The 27165-nt window shown below is 28.4% G+C and overlaps 1 protein-coding gene across 1 annotated transcript in view; it reads right to left on the bottom strand.

Moving 5' to 3' along the window:
• Positions 1-27165, bottom strand: part of LOC130667587 (limbic system-associated membrane protein-like) — a 119539-nt gene that overhangs the window by 44503 nt on the left and 47871 nt on the right. Inside the window, 1 exon segment of the mRNA XM_057469251.1 lies at positions 5229-5323. Within this exon segment, the coding sequence (XP_057325234.1) occupies positions 5229-5323 (95 nt within the window).

Here is a 27165-nt window from a genome sequence, read left to right as displayed (position 1 = left end):
ACTAATTATGGAAAAAATTGTCATTAATTTTTTAAAAATTACATAATAAATTTTAGAATTCGGTATAGATCTTATGTACCTTTAACTAAATTCAAATTATTGTTATTACCCGGGTCAAAATATCTAGCTTCATCGAACCCAAGTAAGCCTCAATCCAGCCTCACTGAGTAAAAAATGCATTTTGAGTCTCAAATAATGTTCAAAAAGCCTCAATGAGCCTCAAATGATGCTCAAAGATCCTCAATAAGCCTCGATAAGCCTCAAATGAACCTAATCTCGACTATGTAATTTAAATTCGATTAGTATTACTTAAGGCTCTTTGATCACCATTTTAGGCTCAAAATGCTTTGCTTAGTCCGTGAGGCTGGATTGAGGCTTACTTGGGTTTGATGAGGTTAAATTGAGGCAAGATATTATGACTCGGGTATTATTATTATAATTTATTACTACACGCTGAAAAAAAAATGATAACTATCACCATCTTGTAATAGGAAATAACTACCATCTGTATGTGATAATCATTATCATGCTCTTATGTTAACTATTACTATCGGAGATGGTAAGCAGTCTTATCTAGATGGTAACCATTCTTATCCGTGATAATAATCATTACTATCTTAGAAGGCAAAATTTAAAAATGTTTCAGACATAAGAAAGATTACTATCGAGATGGTAACTATCACTATCGACAATAGTAATAATTACTATATGAGAAACAAATAGTTAACATAAAAGCATGATAATGATTATCACGTACAGATGGTAATCATTCCCTATTACAAGATTGTAATAGTTAGCATTTTTTTTTCAGCGTGTATTATTATTTCTCTATATTGTGGGAAAAAGAGAAAAAGATTGTATTGCTTTCTCTATATCGTTTGAAATATGTATGATGTACACATAAGAAAAGAAGTAATATTGCCAACGCTTTACGGTACACAGTATAGTCGCATATATGCAAGGATCTCAATACCATTTTGTGCTCTACTTTGTCAATGCTATATATTCTTTTGCCGCGATTCAAGCATTTTCTTTGAAGTGACTCTGAAAAATGCCAGTCAGTTGTCATGTGAATATATAAATATAGGTAGACATATATATATATATATTTTCATGTGTGGAAAATACATTGGATTCTTTCGATTTTCATCTGCTAAAAAACTCTTTCTATTATTATACTCCTCAAATTTATTTACGTTTCATTTTATATGAAAAATGCATGGGAAAAATAGAACGCGCTAGGTCCACTTGAATTTCGCGAGGCGTTGTTAGAGTATTCTCGCATGTTTCACGTAATACTGAGTGGGAATTTAAACTGCGGCAAGCGTGCAACGAACCTCTAACCGCATACCATCGCACCGACTCGACAAATATAATATACACTCGCGACACGCCTGAGCAGTAAGAGACATTTTTTTTTTCCTTTTGTTTTTGCTGCTTATTTTTTCCTAATTTTTATTTACAACATTTAATGGAAAACGTTTTTTTTACGAGTATATTTGGACACAATAAACAGATACGATGTGACTAGTATGTATGTATATATTTGAATACACAATTAATCCTAAGATCAGTAGCTCGTGTTGGCTACTAAATTGCAGCTAGTGGTTAATTAAATTCAACTGTTAATATAACCACTGAAAAATGGAAACTATGTATATTTATAAGTGTACAATTGTGGTAACCTGATAAATTTAATTCGCTTTAACTTAAATATTCATAATTAAAGTTGTTTTTAGATAAAATTACTGACATGATTTGATTTTGAATTATGTAATTTATCATCAAGTGATTAATGATTTAATTTTTAGAATAGAAACTTGACAATGATAACGTTATTTATTCGTATTTTAAAATAAAAATTTTTTTTTTTACTTTTATCTTTTGATAACGATAATCGATAAAATAACAGATTTTTTTTTGCATTTTAATTCGAGAAGCTTTAAAACAAACAGACGGGAAATTATTCAAGGAGTTTTTTTTTTTCCTTTTTTTTCATATACTATAGTTTTGAGATTCAATCTGAAATTTAGATACGACGAGTGTTTTGACCTACTAACAGAAATACTCAAAGGCTTTCAAGCATAGAAAAAAAAGAAATATAATAAAAAAAAAAAAAAAAAAAAAAAAAAAAAATATGTCCTCGATCTCTCATTTGAACTCATCTTGAATTTAAATTCATTAGTATATTAAATCCTCAGTGTAGAATATCAAACGAACAAAATAAGCGGACAACTTAAATGGTTAAATTAAAAATACTGTTTATAACAAAAAAAAAAAAGATTATTTAATAAAGGGGAAGTTTTGCTATGCATTATGGGAATGGTTCCCATAATGGTATGGGAATAGTACCTATACTATTATAGAGATCGTTCCTATAATTTATGGGAATCGTTCCCATAATAGTATCAGAATAGTTCCCATACCATTGTGGGAACCATTACCATACTATTATGGGAACCATTCCCATTATTACCCAATATTATAAGAATGGTACCTATAATGGTATAGGAACTATTCCCATAATATTATGGGAATGATTCCCATAATGGTATAGGAACTATTCCTATACCATTATGGGAACTATTCCTATAATATTATGGGAATAGTTCCCATAATGGTATTGGGATAATGTTATGGGAATGGTTCCCATAATTTATGGGAATGATTCCTATAATTTACAGGAATAGTTCCTATATATTATAGGAATGATTCCCATAATATTATAGAAAGTATTCCTATAAATTATAGGAACCATTCCTATAATTAGAGGAACCATTCCTATAATTAGAGGAACCATTCCTATAACGTTATGGGAATCATTCCCATAATTATAGGAACTATTCCTATAATTATGGGAAACATTCCTATAATTATAGGAACTGCTTCCATAATTTATGGTTGTAATTCCTATGATGATATAGGAAAAAATTTCACAAAATTATGGGAACAGTTTCCATAATTTTCTTTCCGTGTACTCAAAAGTACAGTCCGTTGAACTTTTTACATATGTACACGGAGAAAAATTTTGGCTCAAAACCTACCAATTTTTATTATGCTGTCGACCAAACTCGAAACAGGAAGGGATGCATCCAAAAAATTATTGTGCTCATACGAAAAATTATTATGCTGTATCATAATACTTACTACGCGCGAGACGCTTATCGATAAGATTTAATAACAATTACTTCCATACATTATAATAGTTGTGATGCGGCATAATAATTTGTCATAAGAGCATAATAATTTTTGGATGCTTTCCTTCCTGTTTCAAGTTTGGTCGACAGCATAATAAAAATTGGTAGGTTTTGAGCCAACATTTTTCTCCGTGTGTATGTATTCATAGTTCATTAAATATTATTATTATTAGTATTTACTACAGACTTAGTAAAGAAACTCATTCAATGGTATATCAATCACAACTGTTTAACACAAGAGGGTTTGAGTTCAGTGGTAGCATTAAGAGCTTAAGGCAACCACGTCTCGATTGAGCAATTCGGAATTTAAGGGTAAGTGTGTAGTAGGGCTGTAAATTCTGGTGGATTGAACCCAATGAATAGAATGAAGTGTAGCGGACTTTCCGAATAGCTAAATGTCAAAGGTTTTCTATCAAACCAATATGAAAAGGAGGTTTCTAAAATGTATATACATATAGAAAGAGAGTTATTGCTTGCACAATTTTTTCTAATAAAGTTGATGTATTACTTTAGCAAAGGTGAAAAAGACTAGGTAACCTGACCAGTCACTTACCCAGTACATTTATATGTCGATTCTTGTCAATTTAACTGCATTCTACGACAAGCGGTCATTCATCATGTACTATCGCAATAGAGCTACGAATTTTATTCTATCCCAGTAAAAAATGGGTTTAAATTTATCTGAAGATGTTTTTAAAAAAAACAAAAAAAAAAAAAAACATTTAAAATAAATTACTGGAATGCTACTTTACGCTCTTAACTGGAGAAAAATTGGCTTTGAAGTGTAGTGGGAAAGGGAGGTTACTGGGTAGAGAAACAATGCCGCTCGATATAACAATTGAATGAAATTGAGCAATTTGCGTGAAAATATACCCCCACACTCGAAACCGTCTTCAAATACTATACCTTTTTATTTTGTCTGTTTTTTATTGACTCGGTTATTTAAAGAGATTTTTTTCCGAAAGTAAACTTGCTTTGAGTGCCTACTTTTAGAGGTTAGAAATAATTCGATTCAAAATGAATTATCAATATTCGCGTTAAATAATTTAGTGAGTCAAGTCTACGTTGATATATGAAAATATAGGAATTATAATATCGGATTAAAAGATACTTTTTTTTAAAGTTATCTTTTGTTAAGGATTAATTTTAAGAAGCTTTAATTTTCCGTTGGCCTATTTTTTGAAAATGCACTTGAGTATTCGTTGAAAAAAATTATTAAAGATCTTGCAATAAATAATACTCAACATTGAAATATGACTATAATTAGAGTGCAGAAAATAAATTATGATTATTTAATTACATCTCAGTAGATTAAAAATTACATATTAATTTCTTCTAGCTGTTAATAGATATTATGAATAAATTTTATATTCCTATTTTAAAATTATATGAGTTAAAAATAATGATTAATTTATACATAGATATTGAGGTGTAGAATTTATGAATATGATGACGTCAATCGCCGCAAGACTAAAAAAAAATTCTTAAAGGTAATGAAAAAAATATATTTATAGTGGAATTTTTTTGCTTTTGATTGTGAAATTCAAAAAAGATTTATAAGTTATTCATGTTGATATTAATTGATAGCATGAAATGGCTTAACTAAAATTTATAAAAGAGAATTTATTTAGAGTTGAATAAATTTAAAATCACTGTTGCCGCCTGTATATACATTTTGATGTGTGCATATGTGTGAATGATACACATATGCTTGATCGGATCGCCGAGCTGGAAATTCACGGGGTGTGTGAATGATAAATATACAGTGGCTCAAAAGCTAGCCACACAAAAAAAAGTGTGCCCTACGGTATGAGAGTTATTCGATTTAGTTTTTTTTCTTCTCTCTGTATATTTGTACTGTAAATTTTTTTATCATTAAACGGTTTGGTTTACATGAATCACATTGTTGGGAAACAATTACATTTGGAATAACTTTTTTTATTTTATTTTCCTGTGCGTTGTAATATTGAATGTTACGAAAAACAGAGCACGAAAAATATGTCTATGATTAATTGTAAAAAAATAACTGACCTTATAACCACCAAGATTTTGCACCACGCATGCTAATATAGCTTCTCTTCCTACAGAGGCTGTGACATTCACAATAGCTTCTTTAAAATCTGGATCTGTAAAGGAAGTTTATTGTTAAAAAGAAATATTTACTTGCCCAATAAAGAAACAAATTTCGTATAATTAAAAAATTTATTCTATCATAAATTGTTTCAGAGTTAAGTCATTATTTATCCAACTTGTCATTTTTATTAGCATTTCACGATTAATATGAAATCTTTGGAAGATTTAGATATATATATAACGATAAAACGAAATTAAAGAAATCCAGCGGTGTCAAAAGGATATTTATCGTGTTAATAAGTTCAACTCGATAGCAATATATATATTGCGGAATGTGAGTTGAATCGGCGTGATTATGTGGGGAAGAAAAAAAAGATTAAGGAAAGTACGCGAGTATCCGGCTTCGAAATAAGGGTGAAAAAGAGGTGAAAAAATGGTTAACCAGAAAAAATTTTGAGAGTTGGTTTCGTAATAGAGACATAGGGGAACTATAATTCCATCGTAATATCTATCCAGTGGTACGTTCGAAAATCCCACGGGAAATCCCATCGTATCAAGTCTCGGTCGAATGATTGTACGCGGGCAGTTGATGAATCAGACCTGTTAATCGCTTGCCCTCGATAAAATACTGTCAAAATATCAAATAACTTTGACATATCAGTTTTTAATGACCAATCTCTGCACTAGTCAGAGTTAATCCAGTTAAATTACACATCATTTTTCTTAATTACTATTTTGTATCCATTTATCTCTCATTTTATTCATCAACGAATAATATATCATTAATCATTACATTATATAATAACTTAAGTAGAGATATAATAACGTAGATAATTATTACATTTGTAACTAGTGAATTTACGCATTCAATTATTACCGATAGTGATCAGCTGATTAATTGAAAGTAAACGTTAAATACCTTTCAATAGCGCTTTCATTAATGTAACCTGTATTATATTATTTAGTATACTGTGCAATTGAGCATCAAATTGATTGAATTCTTTGAATATAGTACGACTACGCATTATATGATAATTTTCCACAATTCGGTCTCGAAATTATAATACAAGGGTTTCAAAACCGCTATAAAATTCAAATGAATCGACCTCACACACCCTATTAGTTACTTTGTTACTCTTTCATGAGTGACGCTTCAAAGTAACGTATAGTTTTAAAAAATTAAAAATTTTTCAATTATAACACAGTCACAGTGTTATGTTAACTCTTTAGACCACTTTGACTCAGTACCATTTTTTTTTTTTTTTGTTTTTTATATAGAAAATTTATGAATTGTAGCTTGAGTATTGAGGAAGCAGATTGAAGTATCAATGAAAAAAAAAAAAAGAGAAATAGAATCGTACTAAATTTATTTTTATTTCGGTCGTCATTTCAAAAGCTAACAATAAACAAGATCGTATTTTTTTTTTGTAGCGAAAATAAAAAAAAAATTTAATTATTAAAGATAAGAGGGCAGAATAAACTGTCTTTTCAATTTAAAACAAAAAATAATGATTCTTGGAATCTCCTGGTTACCCTCCACTAATTTCTAACCCTCTATGCACAAATGACTCTCGTGCAACTCGGTGAAGCGTTTATATAGCTTTTTCTCGGTCTTACTTTTATGAATATATGTATATTTGTATATATATGTATATATGGGTGTGTGGATTTGTGTGCTAACACAAAAGAGATCGCGTGCATGGGATAGATTATAGTGACGCTGGCTAGGGGTGCAAAGTCACCACCGCGTCGGCGCGATGTCTTTTTACCTAATCCGCGAAATAATGGCAAGCTAAAAAAAAAACACATTTCAACATTGAAACTTTAATATTACAGATAATTATTTCGCAGAAAGTTTTTTTTAATTTTTTAGTTTACTTATAATACCAGGGTTTTATCTCAATGCATGCGTTTGAAATTAACAGATAAAAAAATAAGGGGAAAAAGATGATGATGGCGATAATAAAAATAGAATTAAGAAAGAGAAAATAATATAATAATAAGGTAAGGTAAAGTAAGGTAAGAAAAGATGATGAGTATGAAATAAGAAATAATTTATCATTTCAGTCGACTTTTCATTAAAAGATAGCACAATAATCCACGGAAAACTCGGCATTTCGTTTTAGCTTTTACTTTATCTCCATTTTATCTGCTGTACCTTCTATTTACAATTGATTTAAACGTCAGCTCATATTTAATCCGGAAATTGTTGACAACATTCAGAATGAATAGAAATTAATAACAATAAACAATTTAAGCTTTATTCCATTGAGCAGTAAATCATATTGAGTTACTGAATTTTTTACACGGAGAAAAATGGGCTTAAGGACCCGGGTCAAAAATAAAACTTGATTTAGACTTGCTTTACCAAGTCGAAATTTTGAGCCGTTTTTCACAAGACAAACTCGACTTTTTTTTACGAAGATATGAAATACATTGAGTTTTCGCCTTGGTTTAGACTTAACTGGCTTACTTAGTCACGATTTAAGACGAAAAAGTTGAAATCAAGTCGAAATTGACTTGGCATAGACTTATCCGACTTAAATTATAACGCGAAAAAATCAAAAAACTAAGGTGAAATAATTTTTATATATTAAGGCGAAAGTAAGACGAATAAATAGCTTTTTTTTGACTTGGTTCAGAAAGTCAAAAGTAAGGTGAATGACTATCGTGCTTGAAGTAAAGAGGAATAAGTTCAAACTCAAATAAAAAAATACGAATAAGTTTAAACTAAGATGAAAAAAGTTCAAAAAGTTGAAAAAAATTTAATTTAAGTCGAAAAAGTCGAGATCTTAGAGAAAAATCGTCAGCAAATCGATAACTTGAAAAGAAAATAAGGTGAAGCGAGCCTGAATCAAGTTTTATTTTTGACCCGGGAAATCTATATAAATTTTTATTATGCTGTCGACCAAACTTGAAACAGGAAGTCAAGTTGTCAAAAATTATTATGCTGCACTACAAAATATATTATACACTAGAAAGTTATTGATGAATTGTAATGAATAGTATTTGTCTAAATTAGGAATTAGAGTAGAATAAAAACTTTTTCGAGGCTCACAATTATAATTATAGTGCAGCATAATAATTTTTTGACGATTCAACTTTCTGTTTCAAGTTTGGTCAACAGCGTAATAAAAAGTCGCAGACTTCTCGAGCCTATTTTTCTCCTATTATTCTGTGTTAGATCTTATAAAAAGACCTTTCTTTAATTTTTAATTTTTTTGTGCTATAAATAAATCTACATGCGTGCGTAACGTCAAATCCTCCGAAAATCGATATACATGAGTATGGACGTGGATGTGACATTGATTGTAGATACACAGATAAACATATACCATTATCGTAGTATAAATTTCGGCGGAGTTGTAAACGACACCGAAGGGATAAAAGACACGAAAGTAAATGTTATTAAATCGATGAGCTCATATTAAATTTCCAAGTAATTTATAAATCTTTGTTATTATCTGTAATGTTTCTTTTTTCCTCGTAACTATTGCTATTAATTTTAATTTTTTTGTTTATACTAGACCCCTGTATGAGCGCTGAAAGATTAAATATGTACTTATAATTTGTTTCGATAATTGAAAATTGTAAGGGCCAGTATATTTTTTTTTTTATGAAATTGAGATCCGATGAAAAGGTAAACGGAACTGTCTCTTTATAAATCAAATAAAATCATTAAATTTGGTCTAATTAAACAAACTTTTTACTTCGTATTGAATTTCATTCATTACATTTAAATTCCTGTTATATTTAATCAGGGACCAATTGCATGAATTCGTATATTTAAAAAAATTAATTGCAAGTAAAATAATCGCTCTAACTGTTGACCCTATAGAATGTACAGAAAATTATAATCTAATTGGTTTCGGTTTTTTTTGACTCATCGTTAACCAGCATTCCATATATGATAGTTATTTTTAAAAACCCGTTTAAAAAAATATTTTAGCAACTGATACTCATACAAACTTGGAGTACGATATGAAACATTTTTTGCCGATAGATTTTTATAATATTTCCTCCAACAAAAGTGAAGTAAAAAAAATGAATCCATTAAAATATGGAACAGCGAAATAAAAAATATTAAAAAGTAAAAGCATAAAAAATAAAAGATAGGAAGAAATAAAATAAAATTCTATAACGTTTGAATTTGTGATTCATTTTTATGATTTGACTTTATAGTTTTATTTTGTTTCGCGTGTATATGCGTAACCGTAACGCAGCTTTTCCCCGTTCGACGTATAACGTATCCGTCCTGGATATATTATTTATTTTGTATGAAAATATGCGTTATTCTGATGAATTTATAAGCAAATTGATTGTTGTGTAGTTGAATGGATAGTAGCTGAGAGAAATAAGAATTTAAGTAACAGTTGAATAAAAATTTTATCAAATTTTTTAGCTGTCATAGATTATTTAGATACTCATTGGAAAGCATATATTTATTTAGATGTAACAATAACTGTTATTATAATCCGATCATTTATTTTTTTTAAGTAGGAAAATGGAGCAATATATTCATAGTGAATTTATTCCAAGTGCATTTTCAGTATCGTCACTCAATAGTTAAAAATAAAAATTAGGGTCGGGTGAATTTAAAGCGCGTTGAAGGGGATGGAAATAAAATAATATTTTTTTTTATGAGATCGTTGAAAGGCTTTACAAACAGAGAATGATACTTGAATAATACTACGATCCAATAGTAAATATTTCTGTTACAAAATTTGAATATATATACTTCAGTATATCTTTATTATTCTAAACTCTAAATTGAATGATTCATTTACGTCAGTCAACGGAAATGCACTTATCATGTAAGCTCTGAGTGAAATTTAACATCGCTGTCAATTTCTCAGACTGTTACCAATTTTCTTATAGAAAATATTGCATTGAAAGGTATAAACATTTTATTTATTTTTTTATATTTACTGACTTATCTTATTCTATGTGTTATTTAATAAAAATATCAAGTACTCTGTGAATTTAAAACAAAAAATACTATAATATATTCAATGTTTCTGCTTTCATTGCAATGAGTTATTTATTTTAAAATTAAATTTGAATCATCAGCTTCTATATAAATCAAGGAATAAATATTAATATACGCTTGATGCTTGCTACTTTCAAAGCAAGACATAAGAAATGATTAAAAGCTTGCAAGAAAATATTGGAAAATTGAAATTTCGTTGATCATTTTTAATTTTAACGGTATTATTTAATTTTGTTATGATAATAAACAGTATAGAAAGACTACAACTTATATATTTTTGAAAGTGTTTTAGTTAAAAACACTTGCGTTAACAGATAAAAAATGAATAACCATACAAGTTCACGTTGATGTGTAGCAAGACAAACTTTGAATATATCTTGTACCAAGTTCAAAATGAGAACAGCAGTTTGCATATATATTATCTATTATATACATATATAATACACGATAAGTCTTTAGTATTTGTCGACAAGTTGATGGAGTAATGCAAAATCAGAATATAAAGTGAGATACTGCTCATTTTAATTGCATGCAGTAATTATTGTTTATGAAGCAAATAAGTTAGGTAAGTTGAATGACTGCCGTATATATATATATATATATTTATATTCGCTATATTACTTTCATCTGTGTTTATAAATAATTCGCAGACAGTTTAAATGAGTAGTACAAGATACGTTTTTCAATTAATAATTAAAAAAAAAAAATACTTAATCTAATAAACTACTAAAAATTAAGGTTTATGCTACTTTTTGAATTTAAGCCTAGTAAGTCAGCTTACCTAAAGAAGCTCTTAATCAGTTCAAAATTTTAGCCGTTCAAGTTTGATCTTTTTTTAGAGTGTTCGTTCAATTATTTAGTTAATGTGAACAAAAGATAATCTGCTTATAAACTGCGGGGTAAAAAATTTATACGCATTAGAATTAAAAACAAAATTATTAAAAAATTCGACAAAAATAGAATAAATCTTAAAGACGGTTGACCCTATTGACCAAACCCAAGACTTCTTGCTGTTTTCGAGATGTACGTGAAGATCGGAAAGTTTTCGTGCAACAAAAATAAAACAAATTTATGTAAGTTGACTGCTTTAAAATGATTAAAGGAGTGATTGGGAGTAGCTACTAATTTCGGTTGGCACACTGGTACTTATACGAAACATTTCAGAAATCTAGATCCAGTAGATTTTTGACTTTTCATTTCAGTTTTTAATTTTCGTTCCGCGAAAATGTTCCGATCTTCAAGTACATCTGGAAAGAGATAATTTTTATCTGACGATATCTTTGGAGTGAATTAACCGAATCGCAAGTTCTTTGTCGTAATCGAAAAGTGTTCTTGACACTTAAGTTTGATTAAATTTTAAAACGAATCGGTCGCGCACATTTTGAGCTGTGCAACAAATACCGCGAAAAAAAAATCGTTTTATTTTCTATTTTGCGCATAACTTGGATACTGCTCTACCGATCGACTTCAAAATCTGATCAGTTCTGCGTATTGGTTAACCCTTTCAATTGCCGCCAAGAACGTTCAAATTGGTTAATTTTTTCCAAAGATACCGTTGGACAAAAAGCATCCTTGGACCTCAAAACGCCGAAATCTGATGAAATCTCGATTTTCGAAAATCGGACCGAAACCAATAACTTCGTTTTTATGAAAATTTTCAATTTTCATAGCGTGAAGTTAAAAAACGTGGAGAAAAAAACAAATAAATAATTTTGAGTGTACACATCGAAATAACTCATTTATCATAAATCTTTTATTTTATTGTTTCTTTCTATCATATGTTTCAATAAAATTATAAAAAATTTTGTGAGTCTCGTATAAGCATACAGTAATAGAGGTTTAAAACACGTGTTCTGAGAGGCACTAAAAAAAACGTAATAAAAATTTTGATAGCATTACCGAGAAGTCCAGTATAGTATAGTATAGTGATTCAAGCACGTAAAGTAATAAAACATGCAGACTTTTCAGCGGCGCCACTCGTCAACCATTATTATTGTTATTATCATTACTACTTTTATTATTATAGATACGATACTGTAATGTTGGTCAGCATTAAATAATATCGTGCTTATCGAGATGCATAAACATTTAATAATAAAACGAACATGATATATATAACAGTTAGTACAGGATAGTCGGGGCAAGACAAGTTTCTTTTGAAGTGCATTTATCATGGCTAAAAGATTTTTTGAAAAAAAATTCAAAAATTACCAGAAGCGTCACTAGAATAGACACTTAAGATTTTTAGAAATATAAATTAATAAAAAATCCAATGAATTGTTTCATCTTTCATATAAGAAAACGCCAATACAACGTTAAATTTTTTAGCAGTCTGATATTATTTTTGAGCTGCTCATGTTACCCTAGTCTAGCCTCTATATATAAATATATATATATATATATATATATATATATATATATATATATATATATATATATATATATATATATATATTAGTCGAGATGAAGTAAAATATCAAACTAATAAAAAAGCAATAAAAGGTTGAAGGAAACGGATGTGCACTTAATATTTTGTATGAAACACGAAATAAATAAAACATAAAGCAAATCGATCCCATTATTATTCGCCTTAATATTTGTTTACACATTTTTGTTTGCTTATTTCTGTTGGTCAAGTGTTGAAATTCAATAATAGTATGGAAAAATTTGATTAGAAATAAATATTTCCGTCACTCATTGCTTTTTTCATGTTAGATTATCAAATTTTATATATTATATATGCCAAAAAGTTATTTGACATCTGCATGTAACTGGGATATTAATTTGTCCTGACAGAAGTACTTCCTCAATTTAATATTCTCTATTCATTATATTTAAATATAATTTAATTGAGAATATTGTTTTATAAGATTTTTGATAAAATGTCGTTTTTTAATGTCACGGATATGATAAAATATCTTAAATTTTACCAATGCAAGCTATTTAAATACCTTAATTGACTATGAACAGTGAAATTTTAATGACACAGTACCGAAGCTTGATTACGAAGTAAAACTGAGTCTTGGTTGACTCACGGCTCAAACATAATTTATGGATAAATCAACTGACAGTTGATGTTCATCAGATTGACGACTCACTTTATACTAAGATTCAAACAAGTATATCATGTATGGTGAGGAAACCGCGAAGCCGCGAAATGGAAAAAATAGTCTTGTGGTGAAATATTTTTACGGCTTCTCTATCGTATGTCACTTGCGTAAAATCGATTTTCGACCTTATGTCATGACTATTTTTTTTTCTTTTTTTTGTAAATATATACAGAAGCATTACAATAATCATTGAAATATAAAAATTATGATTGCTATTGAAATCTAAGTATCACAATCTTATTATTGTGATTGAATTTGTTAGAATTAATATAAAAAATCAGGAAAAAAATAAATTGAATTAGAGAATGAAAATGCAGTATTTGTGAGGAAGCAATAGAAATTTTTTGATAAATTATTTTTTATTTATATTTTTATTGATTTGTCTGTTCGTTCAAGAAACAAGTCGGTAATCAGTTTGACCTAGTTTGTGATAACCGATTGTCTGCGAGCTACTGCAAACTACTGGGCACCGCACAATCGCAGCAGGACAATTGGCTTCGCAAATTGAAAAGTGTGATCAAGAAAATGTCGGCTAGTTTAAAAGCACAATTGCCAAAGGTTAATTTTGATTATTGTACATTTTTTTACTTTACACTGCTTCTAATTATATGATTGTAATTACTAGAATTATATTTAATTGGAACTCCGAATCAATTTAGGGCTGAGTCGAACAGAATAAAGGAACTGAAGAAAATCACACGCATTTTTAGATTTAACGAGAGAAATTATGTCATCATTGAAAAAGATTTTGTTCTTTGTCAGACAAGACGCGATATTATCAAAAAATCATTTTTTTAATATTTATATCGAAATTTCATTTGCCGCAAAACTGAAAAGTAAAAATGTCGGAATCAAAAATAATTCCCGGGTAATACGAATTATTTAAATATATAAGTATCGAGTCACGATTTATCACTATTTTTAAAATGTATATTTAAATTTATCAATAAAATATATGATAAAAGTAAATTCAAAAAGTTTATATATTTTTTTGGATAAAATTTTTTTTCTTATGTAAATACTTAATATTAAAAAATGAAACAATTAATTAGAGCGACTAATTAGTGATAGAAAAATTCAACTTTTCTACTATGATTATTAGCAAGAGTATGAAAAAAATAATAGGATTCATAAAAATATATTCTGACAGCTATGAATTGTAATGAAAAAAAAGTTAAATTTATAAAATTAGTTAACGTGAAATTTTTAACGACTACAGTCGTAAAAAAAAAGGAAACGTACTTTTAAATAATTATTTTTTTTCACACGCTATTAACATTCCATCACACAGATGAGATGCCAATAAAAGTCAGAAGCGTATAATTAAGACCTAATAAATTATAAAATTAACATTCCTCTTCTACTTCTCGGCATTTAATAAAATTAAAACTCGACAATTTATTATCTTTCTTAGCTCCACAGTTTTTATAAATTTTATTTCCATTTTCTGACATAATTAACACCCGCAATTTTCATCACTGTGTATTTTGCTGACTGGATAATTTCTTTTATTGTAAGAAAATTAAAAAATAAAAAAAGAACAAATTAGGAGATAAAGAAAATGAGTTCATCTACTGTGTAGTCTACTAATATCACAATCTTATGAAAAGTAAATAAATAAAAACGGGTATACATTAAAAAAGAAAAGAAAAAAAAAACACACCACTGCATAAGTATGTTTTTTGCACACAGAAGTGAACGGGAAAAAGCAAAGCAGATAGTATTATATATGTTATCACGGTTCTACGATAAGTGAGGACTCTCCATAGAACTGAGTACATACAGCACTCTAAGGTAATAATCAACCTCGTCCGCCACCAGTAATATATATATATATATATATATATATATATATATATATATATATATAGAGTAACCAAAGTAGCTTCAATACTTGAACTTTTTGATACAATAATTACGCATCTAGTTTTCATAGTGCACTCGAATTTATAATAACTCAAGAACCACTACAATGTATATACTTTTTGACTATAACTTTATATGACGTTTATCTGGTAGAAAGTAATATAGGGTAGTGCCGAGCCGAATAGGGACTGCAAGAGAAAAATTTACTTTTCTGTTCTACTTGAATACGCTAACTCTCCTTTTTTTCTTACACTGAAAAAAAGAAATATTTCTCCCAAATAAATCAATTTAGTAGTGGCTTTTTTAAAAATATTTCATAATGACAAATAAATATATTTGGTACAACTAAATATAACAGTTGATTCAAATAATTTTATAATTTGACGGAAATATATAATTTATTTGTGGTAAGTTATTGATATATTTGTGGTAAAGATATTAAATTTGTGACAAGTAACCTAAAATTTGGCGATACTATACATATATTTAAAGCCCTTATTTATTTGTAGCAGTTGGATCATTTCTTTACCACAAATAAATCACTTATTTCACGCAATTAAACTACTCAAATATATTATATCATTCTCACAATTGAATATTTATTTGGCCATATCCAAATATACGATATCTTTGGCTCAAATAAATCTTTTTTTCAGTGTAGTCATGAAAATAAGAACTATTGTTGATAATTTTTTTCTTTTTATTTTCTAGTCAAATGAGGTAACCCCGAAAAAAATTATTTAGTTACTTTCTCCATAATATTAACAAAAATTAACAATTATAGTGACTTACATTCGAATTTAAGTGAAAAATATAATATAAGAATAAAAGCCTGGTAAAGGAAAAATTCCTTATCAAAAATGAGTATCAAAATTTTTAAGGGTTTTTTCACACGGGCTTCCATAGAGAAATTAAACAAAATATGGAGTTTCTATACATAGAATTGTATACAGTATGAATAGAAATGTATACAGTATGAAATAATAGTTAAAAATTATCGCGATGCGATTGAAGTATAGCTAATTTTAATTCAAGAAGTTTTGATAAAACTAATCAGTTGATTACGAACTGGTCGAGACGGATATTCTATTATTTATAAATTTTATTAATTAAAGTCATATATTATAAGTGATAAGTAAAAATATCTTTTAATTTATAAATTACTTGTAATATTTTATTGCAATTATAAATATCAACCTAATTATATTTTCAATGTAATTTTACGATAATTAATAAAATAATCTGAAGCGTCTGGAATATTATATAACGATTTATATATTGCATAAATTTTTCTTGCATAGTCATTAATAAATTAAGTATGAATATTAACGATAGCTTAAAGTCTGGTCATATTCCTAAAACAGGTGAAATTAAAAGTTTGATTTACTGTCTTACTATACTGTTTCAATAAAATTCCGATAGAATTCTTAAATTATAAATAACATGTAAAATAAACTGTCCAGATCATATGTTATAATTTAATAAAGTAATTCAATACTTCCATTTACTTCTTTCAACTAACGCCCCATTAAAAAGTACAGTCGAAACTCCACGGAAAAAGGTTAACTATATAAATTCAGAACGACAAGTAATATAATGATAAAGTGATCAGTAAATACTATCGTTCTAAATAGTAATTTTTTCATTTATGATTAAAACGTGAATAATTACAGGATAAGTATGAAAATTTATTGTCTATGCAAGAAAAATTACTATTTTAACTTTAAAAATCGTACGGATATTTAAAAAATTCACGACACGTATTATAAAATTTATTATTTGGAATGTTAAAATTCCTCATATTGACACCCGGATTCCGGCTTATAATTTCAAATACTAATTTTTAAAGTTTATTTTTTTTCCGTGTCGTTATAAGCAACCTTCAGGGTTGTAGGGAAAAAATCCTGGAAAAATCAAAGATTTAGGCTCTCATTTGACTGCACGGAAAAAACAATATAATAGTAGCAACTCTCTGGAATAGTACCGAGTACTTTCTGCACTGAAAAAAAGAAATATTTGTCCCCAATAAATCAATTTATTTGTGACTTTTTTTCAAATATTTCTTAATGACAAATAAATATATTTGGTACAACTAAATATAACAGTTGATTCAAATAATTTTATAATTTGACGGAAATATATCATTTATTTGTGGTAAGTAATTGATATATTTGTGGTAAAGATATTAAATTTGTGACAAATAACCTAAAATTTGGCGATACTATACATATATTTGAAGCTCTTATTTATTTATAGCAATTGGATCATTTCTTTACCACAAATAAATCACTTATTTTACGCAATTAAACTACTCAAATATATCATATCTTTCTCACAATTAAATATTTATTTGGCCATATCCAAATATACGATATCTTTGGCTCAAATAAATCTTAGTTAGTTCAAATAAATCTTTTTTTCAGTGTGTAAAAAAAAAAAAAAAATTTTCAGTACTATTCAAAGAGTAGTGAATACAGTCTATATAGTGTACAGTATTTTCTGAATTTTTTTTTTTGCAGAAAGTACTCAGTACGATCCCAGAGAGTTGTCACTACTATATTGTTTTTACCGTGAGGAGAAGCTTGAATATCGTAACGAATATCATAATAGGAAAAGTTGCTTATTACGGGCGTCGACTGTATAAATTATTGAATTAAAAGTTTATTAATTATACTTTCAGTTACAAGTCAAATGTATTCAATATTCGTGCATCCAGTGAAAGAAAAATTAATTTCACTTAATTTTATATTTGAATTTCCTCTCATTTAAAATAAGTTTTCGAACTTAAAATAATTGACGGTAATTATCCTAACTGACTTCTGTGAGTAAGGCAGTAGTACGGGTTATCAAGTTCAGGAAGATAGTTGCTATAAAATTCAACGTTTTACCTCGACTGCTAGACATATAAATATATGTATATATTTCTCATAAGGAAATATTATCCTCAAATTACCGAATGCTGTCTTTTAGTCTAGCAGCTGTGTGCTGCTTTGTGAAACGCTAATTTTCCCTCCTCTACTTGTACTTGTACGTTTTTTTTTTACTTCTACTTCTACAATATACAACTACGACTCCAACTATACTGCAAGAACCACCACTACTATTTTCATTTTCTCTTTCTCTGTAGACCGGGTTTCCTTGTTAAAATGGAGAAGCTCCAAGCGAGGTATAAGAGAGCACAACGCGTCGTCTGTACAAAATCTAATAACTTAGAACGCCCCTTAATTGGATAGTTAGTGTCCGGTACGTATCCTCTTCTTTCTTACAACAGTGGCTATTTTCTTGAAAAAATACAGCATCGTCAAATGAAACTGGATACGAGATAGCATACATTGCAACGAAAAATTTATTCTTTAAATTATTAAGTACATAAATAAATATATATATTATATATTTAATTATGAATTTATCCGATAATGAAAAGTATTGGGATTAAAAAATATTTTATATGAAATAATTTTGAGATTTATGATTTAATATTCATTTATTATTATCAAAAGCATTTTGATGTTAATATTTTATTAACAAAATGATGATAATAATAAATGAATACGGGCTTTATGTATTTTGTACTGATAAAATTATCAATAGATAAACTTTTTGATTTTAATCATGAATGTGCCGAGCTTTGATGATTTGACACTAAAGAATTTTCATTTGGGTTTTGCGGCAAACCGTAAATACCGCGTACATTGATTATTATGTATTAATATTGCTAACAGCTCTCTCTGGGTAATTAACAATCAAAGAGATACAGATTGTTAAATATACCTATACGAACTGTTAGTTTATTTAGTACCTTATATTCAGCTAATGAAAGAATATTTCATCAGCTAATTGTAGAAGTAATTAAAGTGAATAAAATGGAGGCACAATTTTTTTTTTAGTTTCCGTAAAAAGTGGGAGCCTGACAGGCATTGAAGAATTATTTTTCATATATTTTTAATAATATTCAACAAGTATGATAATCTACGTGTGAGATAAAGCTAAAAAAATTTATAATGCAATTTGAAAATGAAAATATTTGGATAAAAAAAAATTCTTAACATAGTTTTGAAAAAGGTTAACCTGACGAGGTCCTTATCAGGTTAACCTTATTTCAAATAAGGACCATATCAGGGTATCCTGACGAGGAACTGATATAGATGTAACGCTTAAGACCCATGAGGTCCTTATCAGGATTGTCTTATCAGGACCTTACCAGGATATCTTCATCGAATCCTTATCAGAATTACCTTATCAGGATATCCTCATCAAATCCTTATCAGGATTATCTTCTCAGATCCTTACCAGGATATTATCATCAAATCCTTATCAGGGCTGCCTGATTAGTCATTATTTTTAAAAAAATATTAAATTGCGAAAAAAAAAATAAGAGAATTTTAATTCGATCGGGAATGTTATCTACTCGATGTCACTAGATATGTACAGTAATTTACATAATGAATGCACGAAGAAAAACAACGTTAATTGTTTAAAGTCAGCGTCATGCAGTCAGAGTTATAAAAATAATTTAATTCATAAAATTAGATACATTATTTAATATTATTCACTTAAAAAAATTTAACTCAATGAAAAAAAAGTTATTTTTAGTGTTATGTCTGTCAATTAGTAGAGATGTGTAAGGATGTAAAATTCAGCTGACGTTGCCTTGATCTACACGTGTGTGTTGAATAATTAAATGCGCGTGTGCAGTCTAGAGATTTTGGTCTTGTTAATAAGGCAGCTAAATTCAAAGTCACGTCATAAAAAAGAAAGGCGATAGAGTAGTTATTGGATCGAATTATCGAGTAGAGATATATTCCGCCAATTTCAGTCGTTTAATATAAAAATGAGTGTTTTAATATATATCAAACCATTCGTTTGACCAATCAGAAAGAACTGTATTTTAATATAAAATTTTATGAGGCTGACGTTAACCAGTTACCGACATATTCTTTGGCATGAGTTACATAAAATTCTTTCAAAATAAGTGTAAAAGTAATAAAGTTAAATTCAAGACGAATTTAAAAAAAAAACTTTTTGCTACCCTTATTTTACCCGTCGCATCCATAGGTCATGTATTATTCTGTTTATAAGATAATTATCAATACTCTTTATATGCAATAATAACTGCATTTAAACTGGAGAAAAAAAAAGTTTCAATTTTATTGATTTTCACTTTTGCGACTTGTCGGGATTTCAAATTACACGAGTTCAATTTATATTAGTGTATACAGGTAAAAAAAAGAAAGAAAAGTGAAACTAAATTGGTGTCACTTTGATTGACATACACACAAGTCACTGAAATTAAAGAACGAGAGGATTGTATGTCTGCTAGTAAAATATTTTGATGAAAATTTATTTTCAAATTGAATATACATTATATATGAAAATCAATTGCTTTAGAATAATAAAAAATATAAAGAAATCTAATATTTTTGGAAATTGCATTTTTATAAACAACTGAAGATTTTTATAAATAATCAAATTACAGAGGTCAATAATAGATTTGTATTTAACTACCCTGGAGGAATGTTTAGAAGTATATTTATTTTACTAAAATAGTTTATTGAGGAAACTGCGAATTGTCATGAAATGTGGTTACACATAAGAATACTTATAGCACTTTTGGGGACACACTAAATCTATACAAATAGAAATAAATGTCGTAAAATATAAGAAAACAGAGTATCGATCAGCAATTTATTATATTGTTATTTTTTTTTTCTACCTTTAATACTTAGAGAAAAATAATAGAAATAATAATATAGGCAATGGTATAACGAAAGAAGACAAAGAAATGTATATTGTACTAATGGTAATTTTAATTCCGTATCGCGTGTAACAAAGTATGCCACGACACTGTGAAAATACAACAGTCAAATTGGTAATCCAATCAATATTCGTTAAAAATCACACAATCGTACATTTTGCCTGACAAATCACATTGTTGATGATCTGCCAATTCGCTTTTCGAATTCATTTGTCCCTCATTGTTCAGTTTTACGAACGCATCGAGATTGACAAATATATTATTTTTTACGTATGACTATTTCGTAATGATACAATTGGAAAAAAAACGGCTCGTCTACAAAATACATTATTACGTTAAATAAAATTTGGGTTTCATAAAAATATCTGAAACTTTAATAAATAAATACAAGTATAAAAAAAATTGAAAATTACATATTTTGGGTCGTTAAAAATTTATTTATCATTTGCCGTAAAAAAATTGCTATTCATTTTTATTTAAAGCAATTAAAAAATCCAGAACCCTGACTTTAGTGGTTTTTACATTCGGGATTATCCACGAAAACTGGTCTCGTAGTTCATCTGCATTTAGAGCATGTGCTTTTATGTCCGTGCGGCGTCGTTCTGACCACATGAACATAGTATGTAATAGAAGTACCGAGAAATTCCCGTGTACGCTTTCAACCACCACTCGAGAGCCCAACGTACTCAGTAGAGAGCATATACATTCATACATATATACGTTTACCAACTACTGTACCTAGCAATGTATATACATAGATATGAAAGGTATATATCTATCATGGTGTATTCGGGGCAAGCGGTCGCGTTAACGCGTGTCAGTGGTCACCACCAAACACACAAAAGTCAATGATGGCTTCCACTCTTTCGAATGTACGATTCATCACAATCTCTCGACAAATATGCATTTAAAAAAAATATATATAGACAACAAAAATGAAAATACCCATAAAACTCTTTTAAATCCTTTTTACTCAAAACTCATTTTTAATAATAATACCGAAAAAAAATATTAATCACGCAAAAAGCCATTCGCGGGCTCATCAATTTAGTAAAAATAAAAGCACAAATTTAAATGAAATAAAAAAATAAACAACAATAATAAAAAATAAAAATAAATTTTGATTATAAAAATAAAATTAAAAAAATAATGTTTTGTCAGCGAATACTCTGGTATTTTTTGTCGAGCCAGCTATCGCGTGTAAATTGCGAGCTTTCGACTTTAATAACTTTAATGATCCCCTCGTCCCGATTACAGTCGATTCGAGTAGCACACGTCACAATTAAACTTAACAACCATCGCGGGCATACGCAGCCAGCGGCAGCAGCAGTAACAGCAGTAGTACAGCACAGTACAGAGCATGTATAGAGAATAGTGTACCATTAATATTCACAGAACGAATAAAACGAGACGAGAAATGAGAGAAAATGAGTGTATATGAAAAGGGTGGGTACGGTCATACAATTTGCTTCCAACTATACGTGATATTACCGTCGTCTACAAACTACATTACAAGTGAGTAGTATAACTTGAGTATAGAGTAGCCACACTAGTGTCGATTAACTCAAAAAGGCTAAAAGCTTGGAGAGTCAGTCTACAACCCTTAGGGCTGTGATGATTATCAACTTTACTCTGCCCTCTCCTTCTCTCCGTATTTACATCTATTGTGTTTCTATTATACTTGGAATAGTTGCAAAATACATCAACAAGAAAACAATCATAATGATAATAACAGCAACATCCTCAGTCTTTATTAGATGGTTGAAATTAACATTTCTTATCGCACTCTATTCGACTGAACGAGAAAGTAAAAGACAATATACTGCCCGATGTTCGCTTATTTTTTATTATGTACTATTTTTTTTTTTTTTATACAGAGGGAACAAGTACTGTAGAAATAGAATGCATTTGTAGTAGCATTATAAAGTTATTTCACGGTATTATTCTGAGTTTACAGCCCCTCGAAGGCTTCGGGAAAATGATCTGATCTGATAAGTTAAAGACATAAAAATCCAATGGATGTCTGATGAAGTTGATATTATCAGGAAATAAAAATTTTATTTCTGTACTTTCTTTATAATAAAATAATTTTATTGTAATTGTGTATTTAACTTATTTTCTGCTATTATTATTAATAATTATGTCGTGTTATGGAAAGTTTATGATCATTAAATTCTATTACTTGTCAAATAATTTATCTTGTATGCAACTAAAGCCCTTCTTCATGCAGTGACATTTCCGTTTCTTTGGCAACATGAAATCACTGGTCCGCTAACGAACTCGTCTATCGTTCACTTGCTCATACACTACAGTGAAAATAATAATAATTTCCTAAATGACCTGCGTCTTCATTATTTTTATTGATTGACACTGATTGTGAGGTTATTGATAAAAAAAAAAAAATTTAACCAGCAGAAAAATCACAATGAAAATATATATAAATAAAAATAATGAAGTATGAAAAAGTCATGTCCGGTTGATTGTCAAAAATAAAAATTCAATATATGTGTATTGTGTACACGAAAATAAATTTATGATAAAAATTACAAAATAATATGGGAACCCAGGTCAGAAATAAAACTTGATTTAGACTTGGTTTACCAAGTCGAAATTTGGAGCCGTTTTTCACAAGACAAACTTGACTTTTTTTTACGGAGATATTAAATACATTGAGTTTTCGTCTTGGTTTAGACTTAACTGGCTTACTTAGTCACGATTTAAGACGAAAAAGTTTAAATCAAGTCGAAATTTATTTGGTTTAGACTTATTCGACTTAAAATATAAGGCGAAAAAATCAAAACCAAGGTGAAATAATTTTTATATATTATGGCGAAAGTAAGACGAATAAATATACCTTTTTTTTGACTTGATTCAGCAAGTCAAAAGTAAGGTGAATGACTATCGTGCTCGTAGTAAAGACGAATAAGTTGAAACTAAGATGAAAAAAGTTCAAAAAGTTGAAAAAAATTTAATTCAAGTCGTAAAAGTCAAGATCTTATCGAAAAATCGTCAGCAAATCGATAACTTGAAAAGAAAATAAGGTGAAGCGAGCCTGAATCAAGTTTTATTTTTTAACCCGGGAAATCTATATAAATTTTTATTATGCTGTCGACCAAACTTGAAACAGGAAGTCAAGCTAAGATAAAAAAATACGAATAAGTTGAAACTAAGATGAAAAAGTTAAAAAATTGAAAAAAATTCAATTTAAGTCGAAAAAATCGAGATTTTATCGAAAAATCGCCGGCAAATCGATAACTTCAAAAGAAAATAAGGCGAAGCGAGCTTGAATCAAGTTTTATTTTTGACTCGGAAACGGTTCCTATAACTCATGGTAGCCGGTTTTTTTTATTATCTGGTAGGAACGGCACCCATACATATTATGGGAACCATTGATATAAATATGATTTATTCCTATATGGCATCGGAATAGTTCTTATAGAATGATGGTAATCGTTACTATGTCACTATATAGTAATTATTTCTGTAATAGTGAGATAACTATTACCATAATATATGGTAACGTTAACTATATTATCGCCGGAACGATTACCATAATATGAGAATGGTTACCGTAATGTATAGAATTTATTCCCATATCTACTTAGAAACCGTTACAATGTGGTTCCCCATGCGATAGGGGAACTGTTACCATAATGATAGGAATTGTTCCCAAGTTATGGAAACTTTTCCGAGAAAGTGTAAGCCTATATCCCATAACTCCAAGTAATTATTGCCATAACGGTATGGGAATATATATTGTAAATGTACTATGAAAGGTTGCTATAAATTTCTCTTCGTGTAGGTATATATTAAGTGTGTAAGATGGTTATGAGTAGTTTAATATGTAACAATTGATGTAAAATTACAAGAATTTGTATCCACGTAAAAGAGACTCTTAAAGCTATCTCAGCTGCCTCTTCATGGAACAATGGGGAATAGCACAAAGAGTCCTTTTTGAATAAGAATAATAGAATTTACAGTCGTCCCCATGCCGCTGTCGCTATACTAGCGAGTATACTACACAGATATACTCTATGTAGAGTACCGGCGTACATTTTCGAAAGTAGCCTGTACTGGAATATGAATATGAACGTCGGGGAATACGTATATGAAATGTTCCCTCATGTCTCTTGCCATATATATATTACGTATGTATGCTATGACTTGTCTCTTTTCTACTCTATATATTCTTTCATTTATATTATAACGTTATTAAGTATAACAACGAAATAATGTCATATTCTAATTAACAAAGCTTGTAAGTTGTAAGAAATAAAATGAAAAACATCGAAAATGTAATTAGCATTTTTGTTGAAGAAAAAGTACAATATTTTTAGCATACAAAGTGTGCAAAGGTAAAGTGATAAGCTAATGAAAAAATATTTTAAATGATCCGAGTGGTTGATATTACATTTCCTCGTTAGTTTTTGTTTTTATTATTTTTAATGTTATTGTTGTTATTGTACTCGGATATGAATGTTTTTAACGTCACTCAACAATTGATAAATCCACCCATTTTGTAACTTCATATTTTAACATTTAATAATCCTGATGAAATTGATTTATGGCGTACAAATTTTAACAAATATTTAATTTTATTTGTCATTTTATTTATATGCTACGATAAAATATAGACGTCAGTTTTCGACGTTAATTGTTATTAAATTATTGGTTCATTTTATATTTTTGTTATTTATATTTAATGTTATTAGCAGAGATGACTAGCGCAGGTTTATGGGATACATTGTTTTGTTTGTCAACATGAAATTGTCTCGTAATTACAAACAGAGAAAAAAAATTTAAACCAACTGGAAATGAAAGCTTTTTAACCTACTGTACGGTAGACGTATTTGTTTTCATATTTGAGTGGAATATTCTGTAATCAGAACTAAAAATAACATTTTTACAATAATACTAATAATAATAATAATAATAATAATAATAATAATAATAATAATAATAATAATAATAATAATAATAATAATAGTAATATGTACTGTATACGTAATATATTTCCAATCTCTTATGAAATTCAACTTTATATAAAATTAAAGTTTGAGATAAGTATCTTATAAATTGTGCAACTAAAGTAAAAGCAGGTTGGTCGAGTTGTATATTAAAAAATATAGTTTTATTTTCTGTTAAATTTTTTTAAAGTTTATAATAATTACTCAGCATAAACTTTATATTGAAATAACTAAAAAAAAAAAATTTTAATAATATTTTAAATCGATAAAAAAAAACGACTATTTCCGATTTTTACATGAAAAATGACTCAATGAAAGGAACAAAATTAATATAAAATAAAATTATTAGAAGCACAAACGTGATTAATTTGCTGTACAAATTTTATGAAGAACAAAAATAAAACATTGAAAGTAATGAATATAATGAATAAATGTATACATGAGTATAAATGACATTTGAAAACGAATTTCTGGATGAATTCATGAAAATTAAAAGCTTCACTAGTAACGCGTGTACTTGTATTATTATTATTATTATTATTATTATTATTATTATTATTATTATTATTATTATTCCATTTTGCGTGTATCGCATTCACGTGATGTGAAGTTAACATTGAAGCTCTTTCAACACTATTATATATTTCATGTACTGATCTTTTTATCTTCCTCGCGTTAAGCCAAGTATCATTTTTTCTGCCTTTCCTCTCTCTCATTCTTTCTTTCTGTTTTTTTAATACCGTAATCCAACTAAAAAGATAACCATCACAGAAAAATAACAATTAGAAAGTTCCGTTACAGTTAAGAATATCATTACTAAAAAAAATTAAAAATATAAATAAAAATAATAAAAAAAAAAAAAAGCAACAAGAACAATAATGTCTAGCTTAGAGTTGAATGGCCTGACACACGACGGTAGCACCTCTATGATCTCAATGTATTGCAATATGATATTATGCACCACTCGTAGTACTATGACAGGGTATTATCCCCACGCAGTCTAACAACATTTCCATATTGCGGGTAACGTAATATTACGTCGAATCGACCGCGTAATTATGAATTTCACGATTAAACGTCTTGGCCATGCACTCGGAGATTTCAATTCTTATATCTCAATTTAAATGTTGTTATTATTACTATTGTTGTTGTTATTCTCTATCATTTAGTAAAACTATTTATTTCGTAAATTCAACTATGACATTAT

This window comes from Microplitis mediator, chromosome 5 (genome assembly GCF_029852145.1).
Source record: "Microplitis mediator isolate UGA2020A chromosome 5, iyMicMedi2.1, whole genome shotgun sequence".
In the NCBI taxonomy this organism is placed as follows: domain Eukaryota; kingdom Metazoa; phylum Arthropoda; class Insecta; order Hymenoptera; family Braconidae; genus Microplitis; species Microplitis mediator.
The sequence above is the reverse complement of the archived record's forward strand: the minus strand, read 5'-3'. Positions and strand labels throughout refer to the sequence as shown.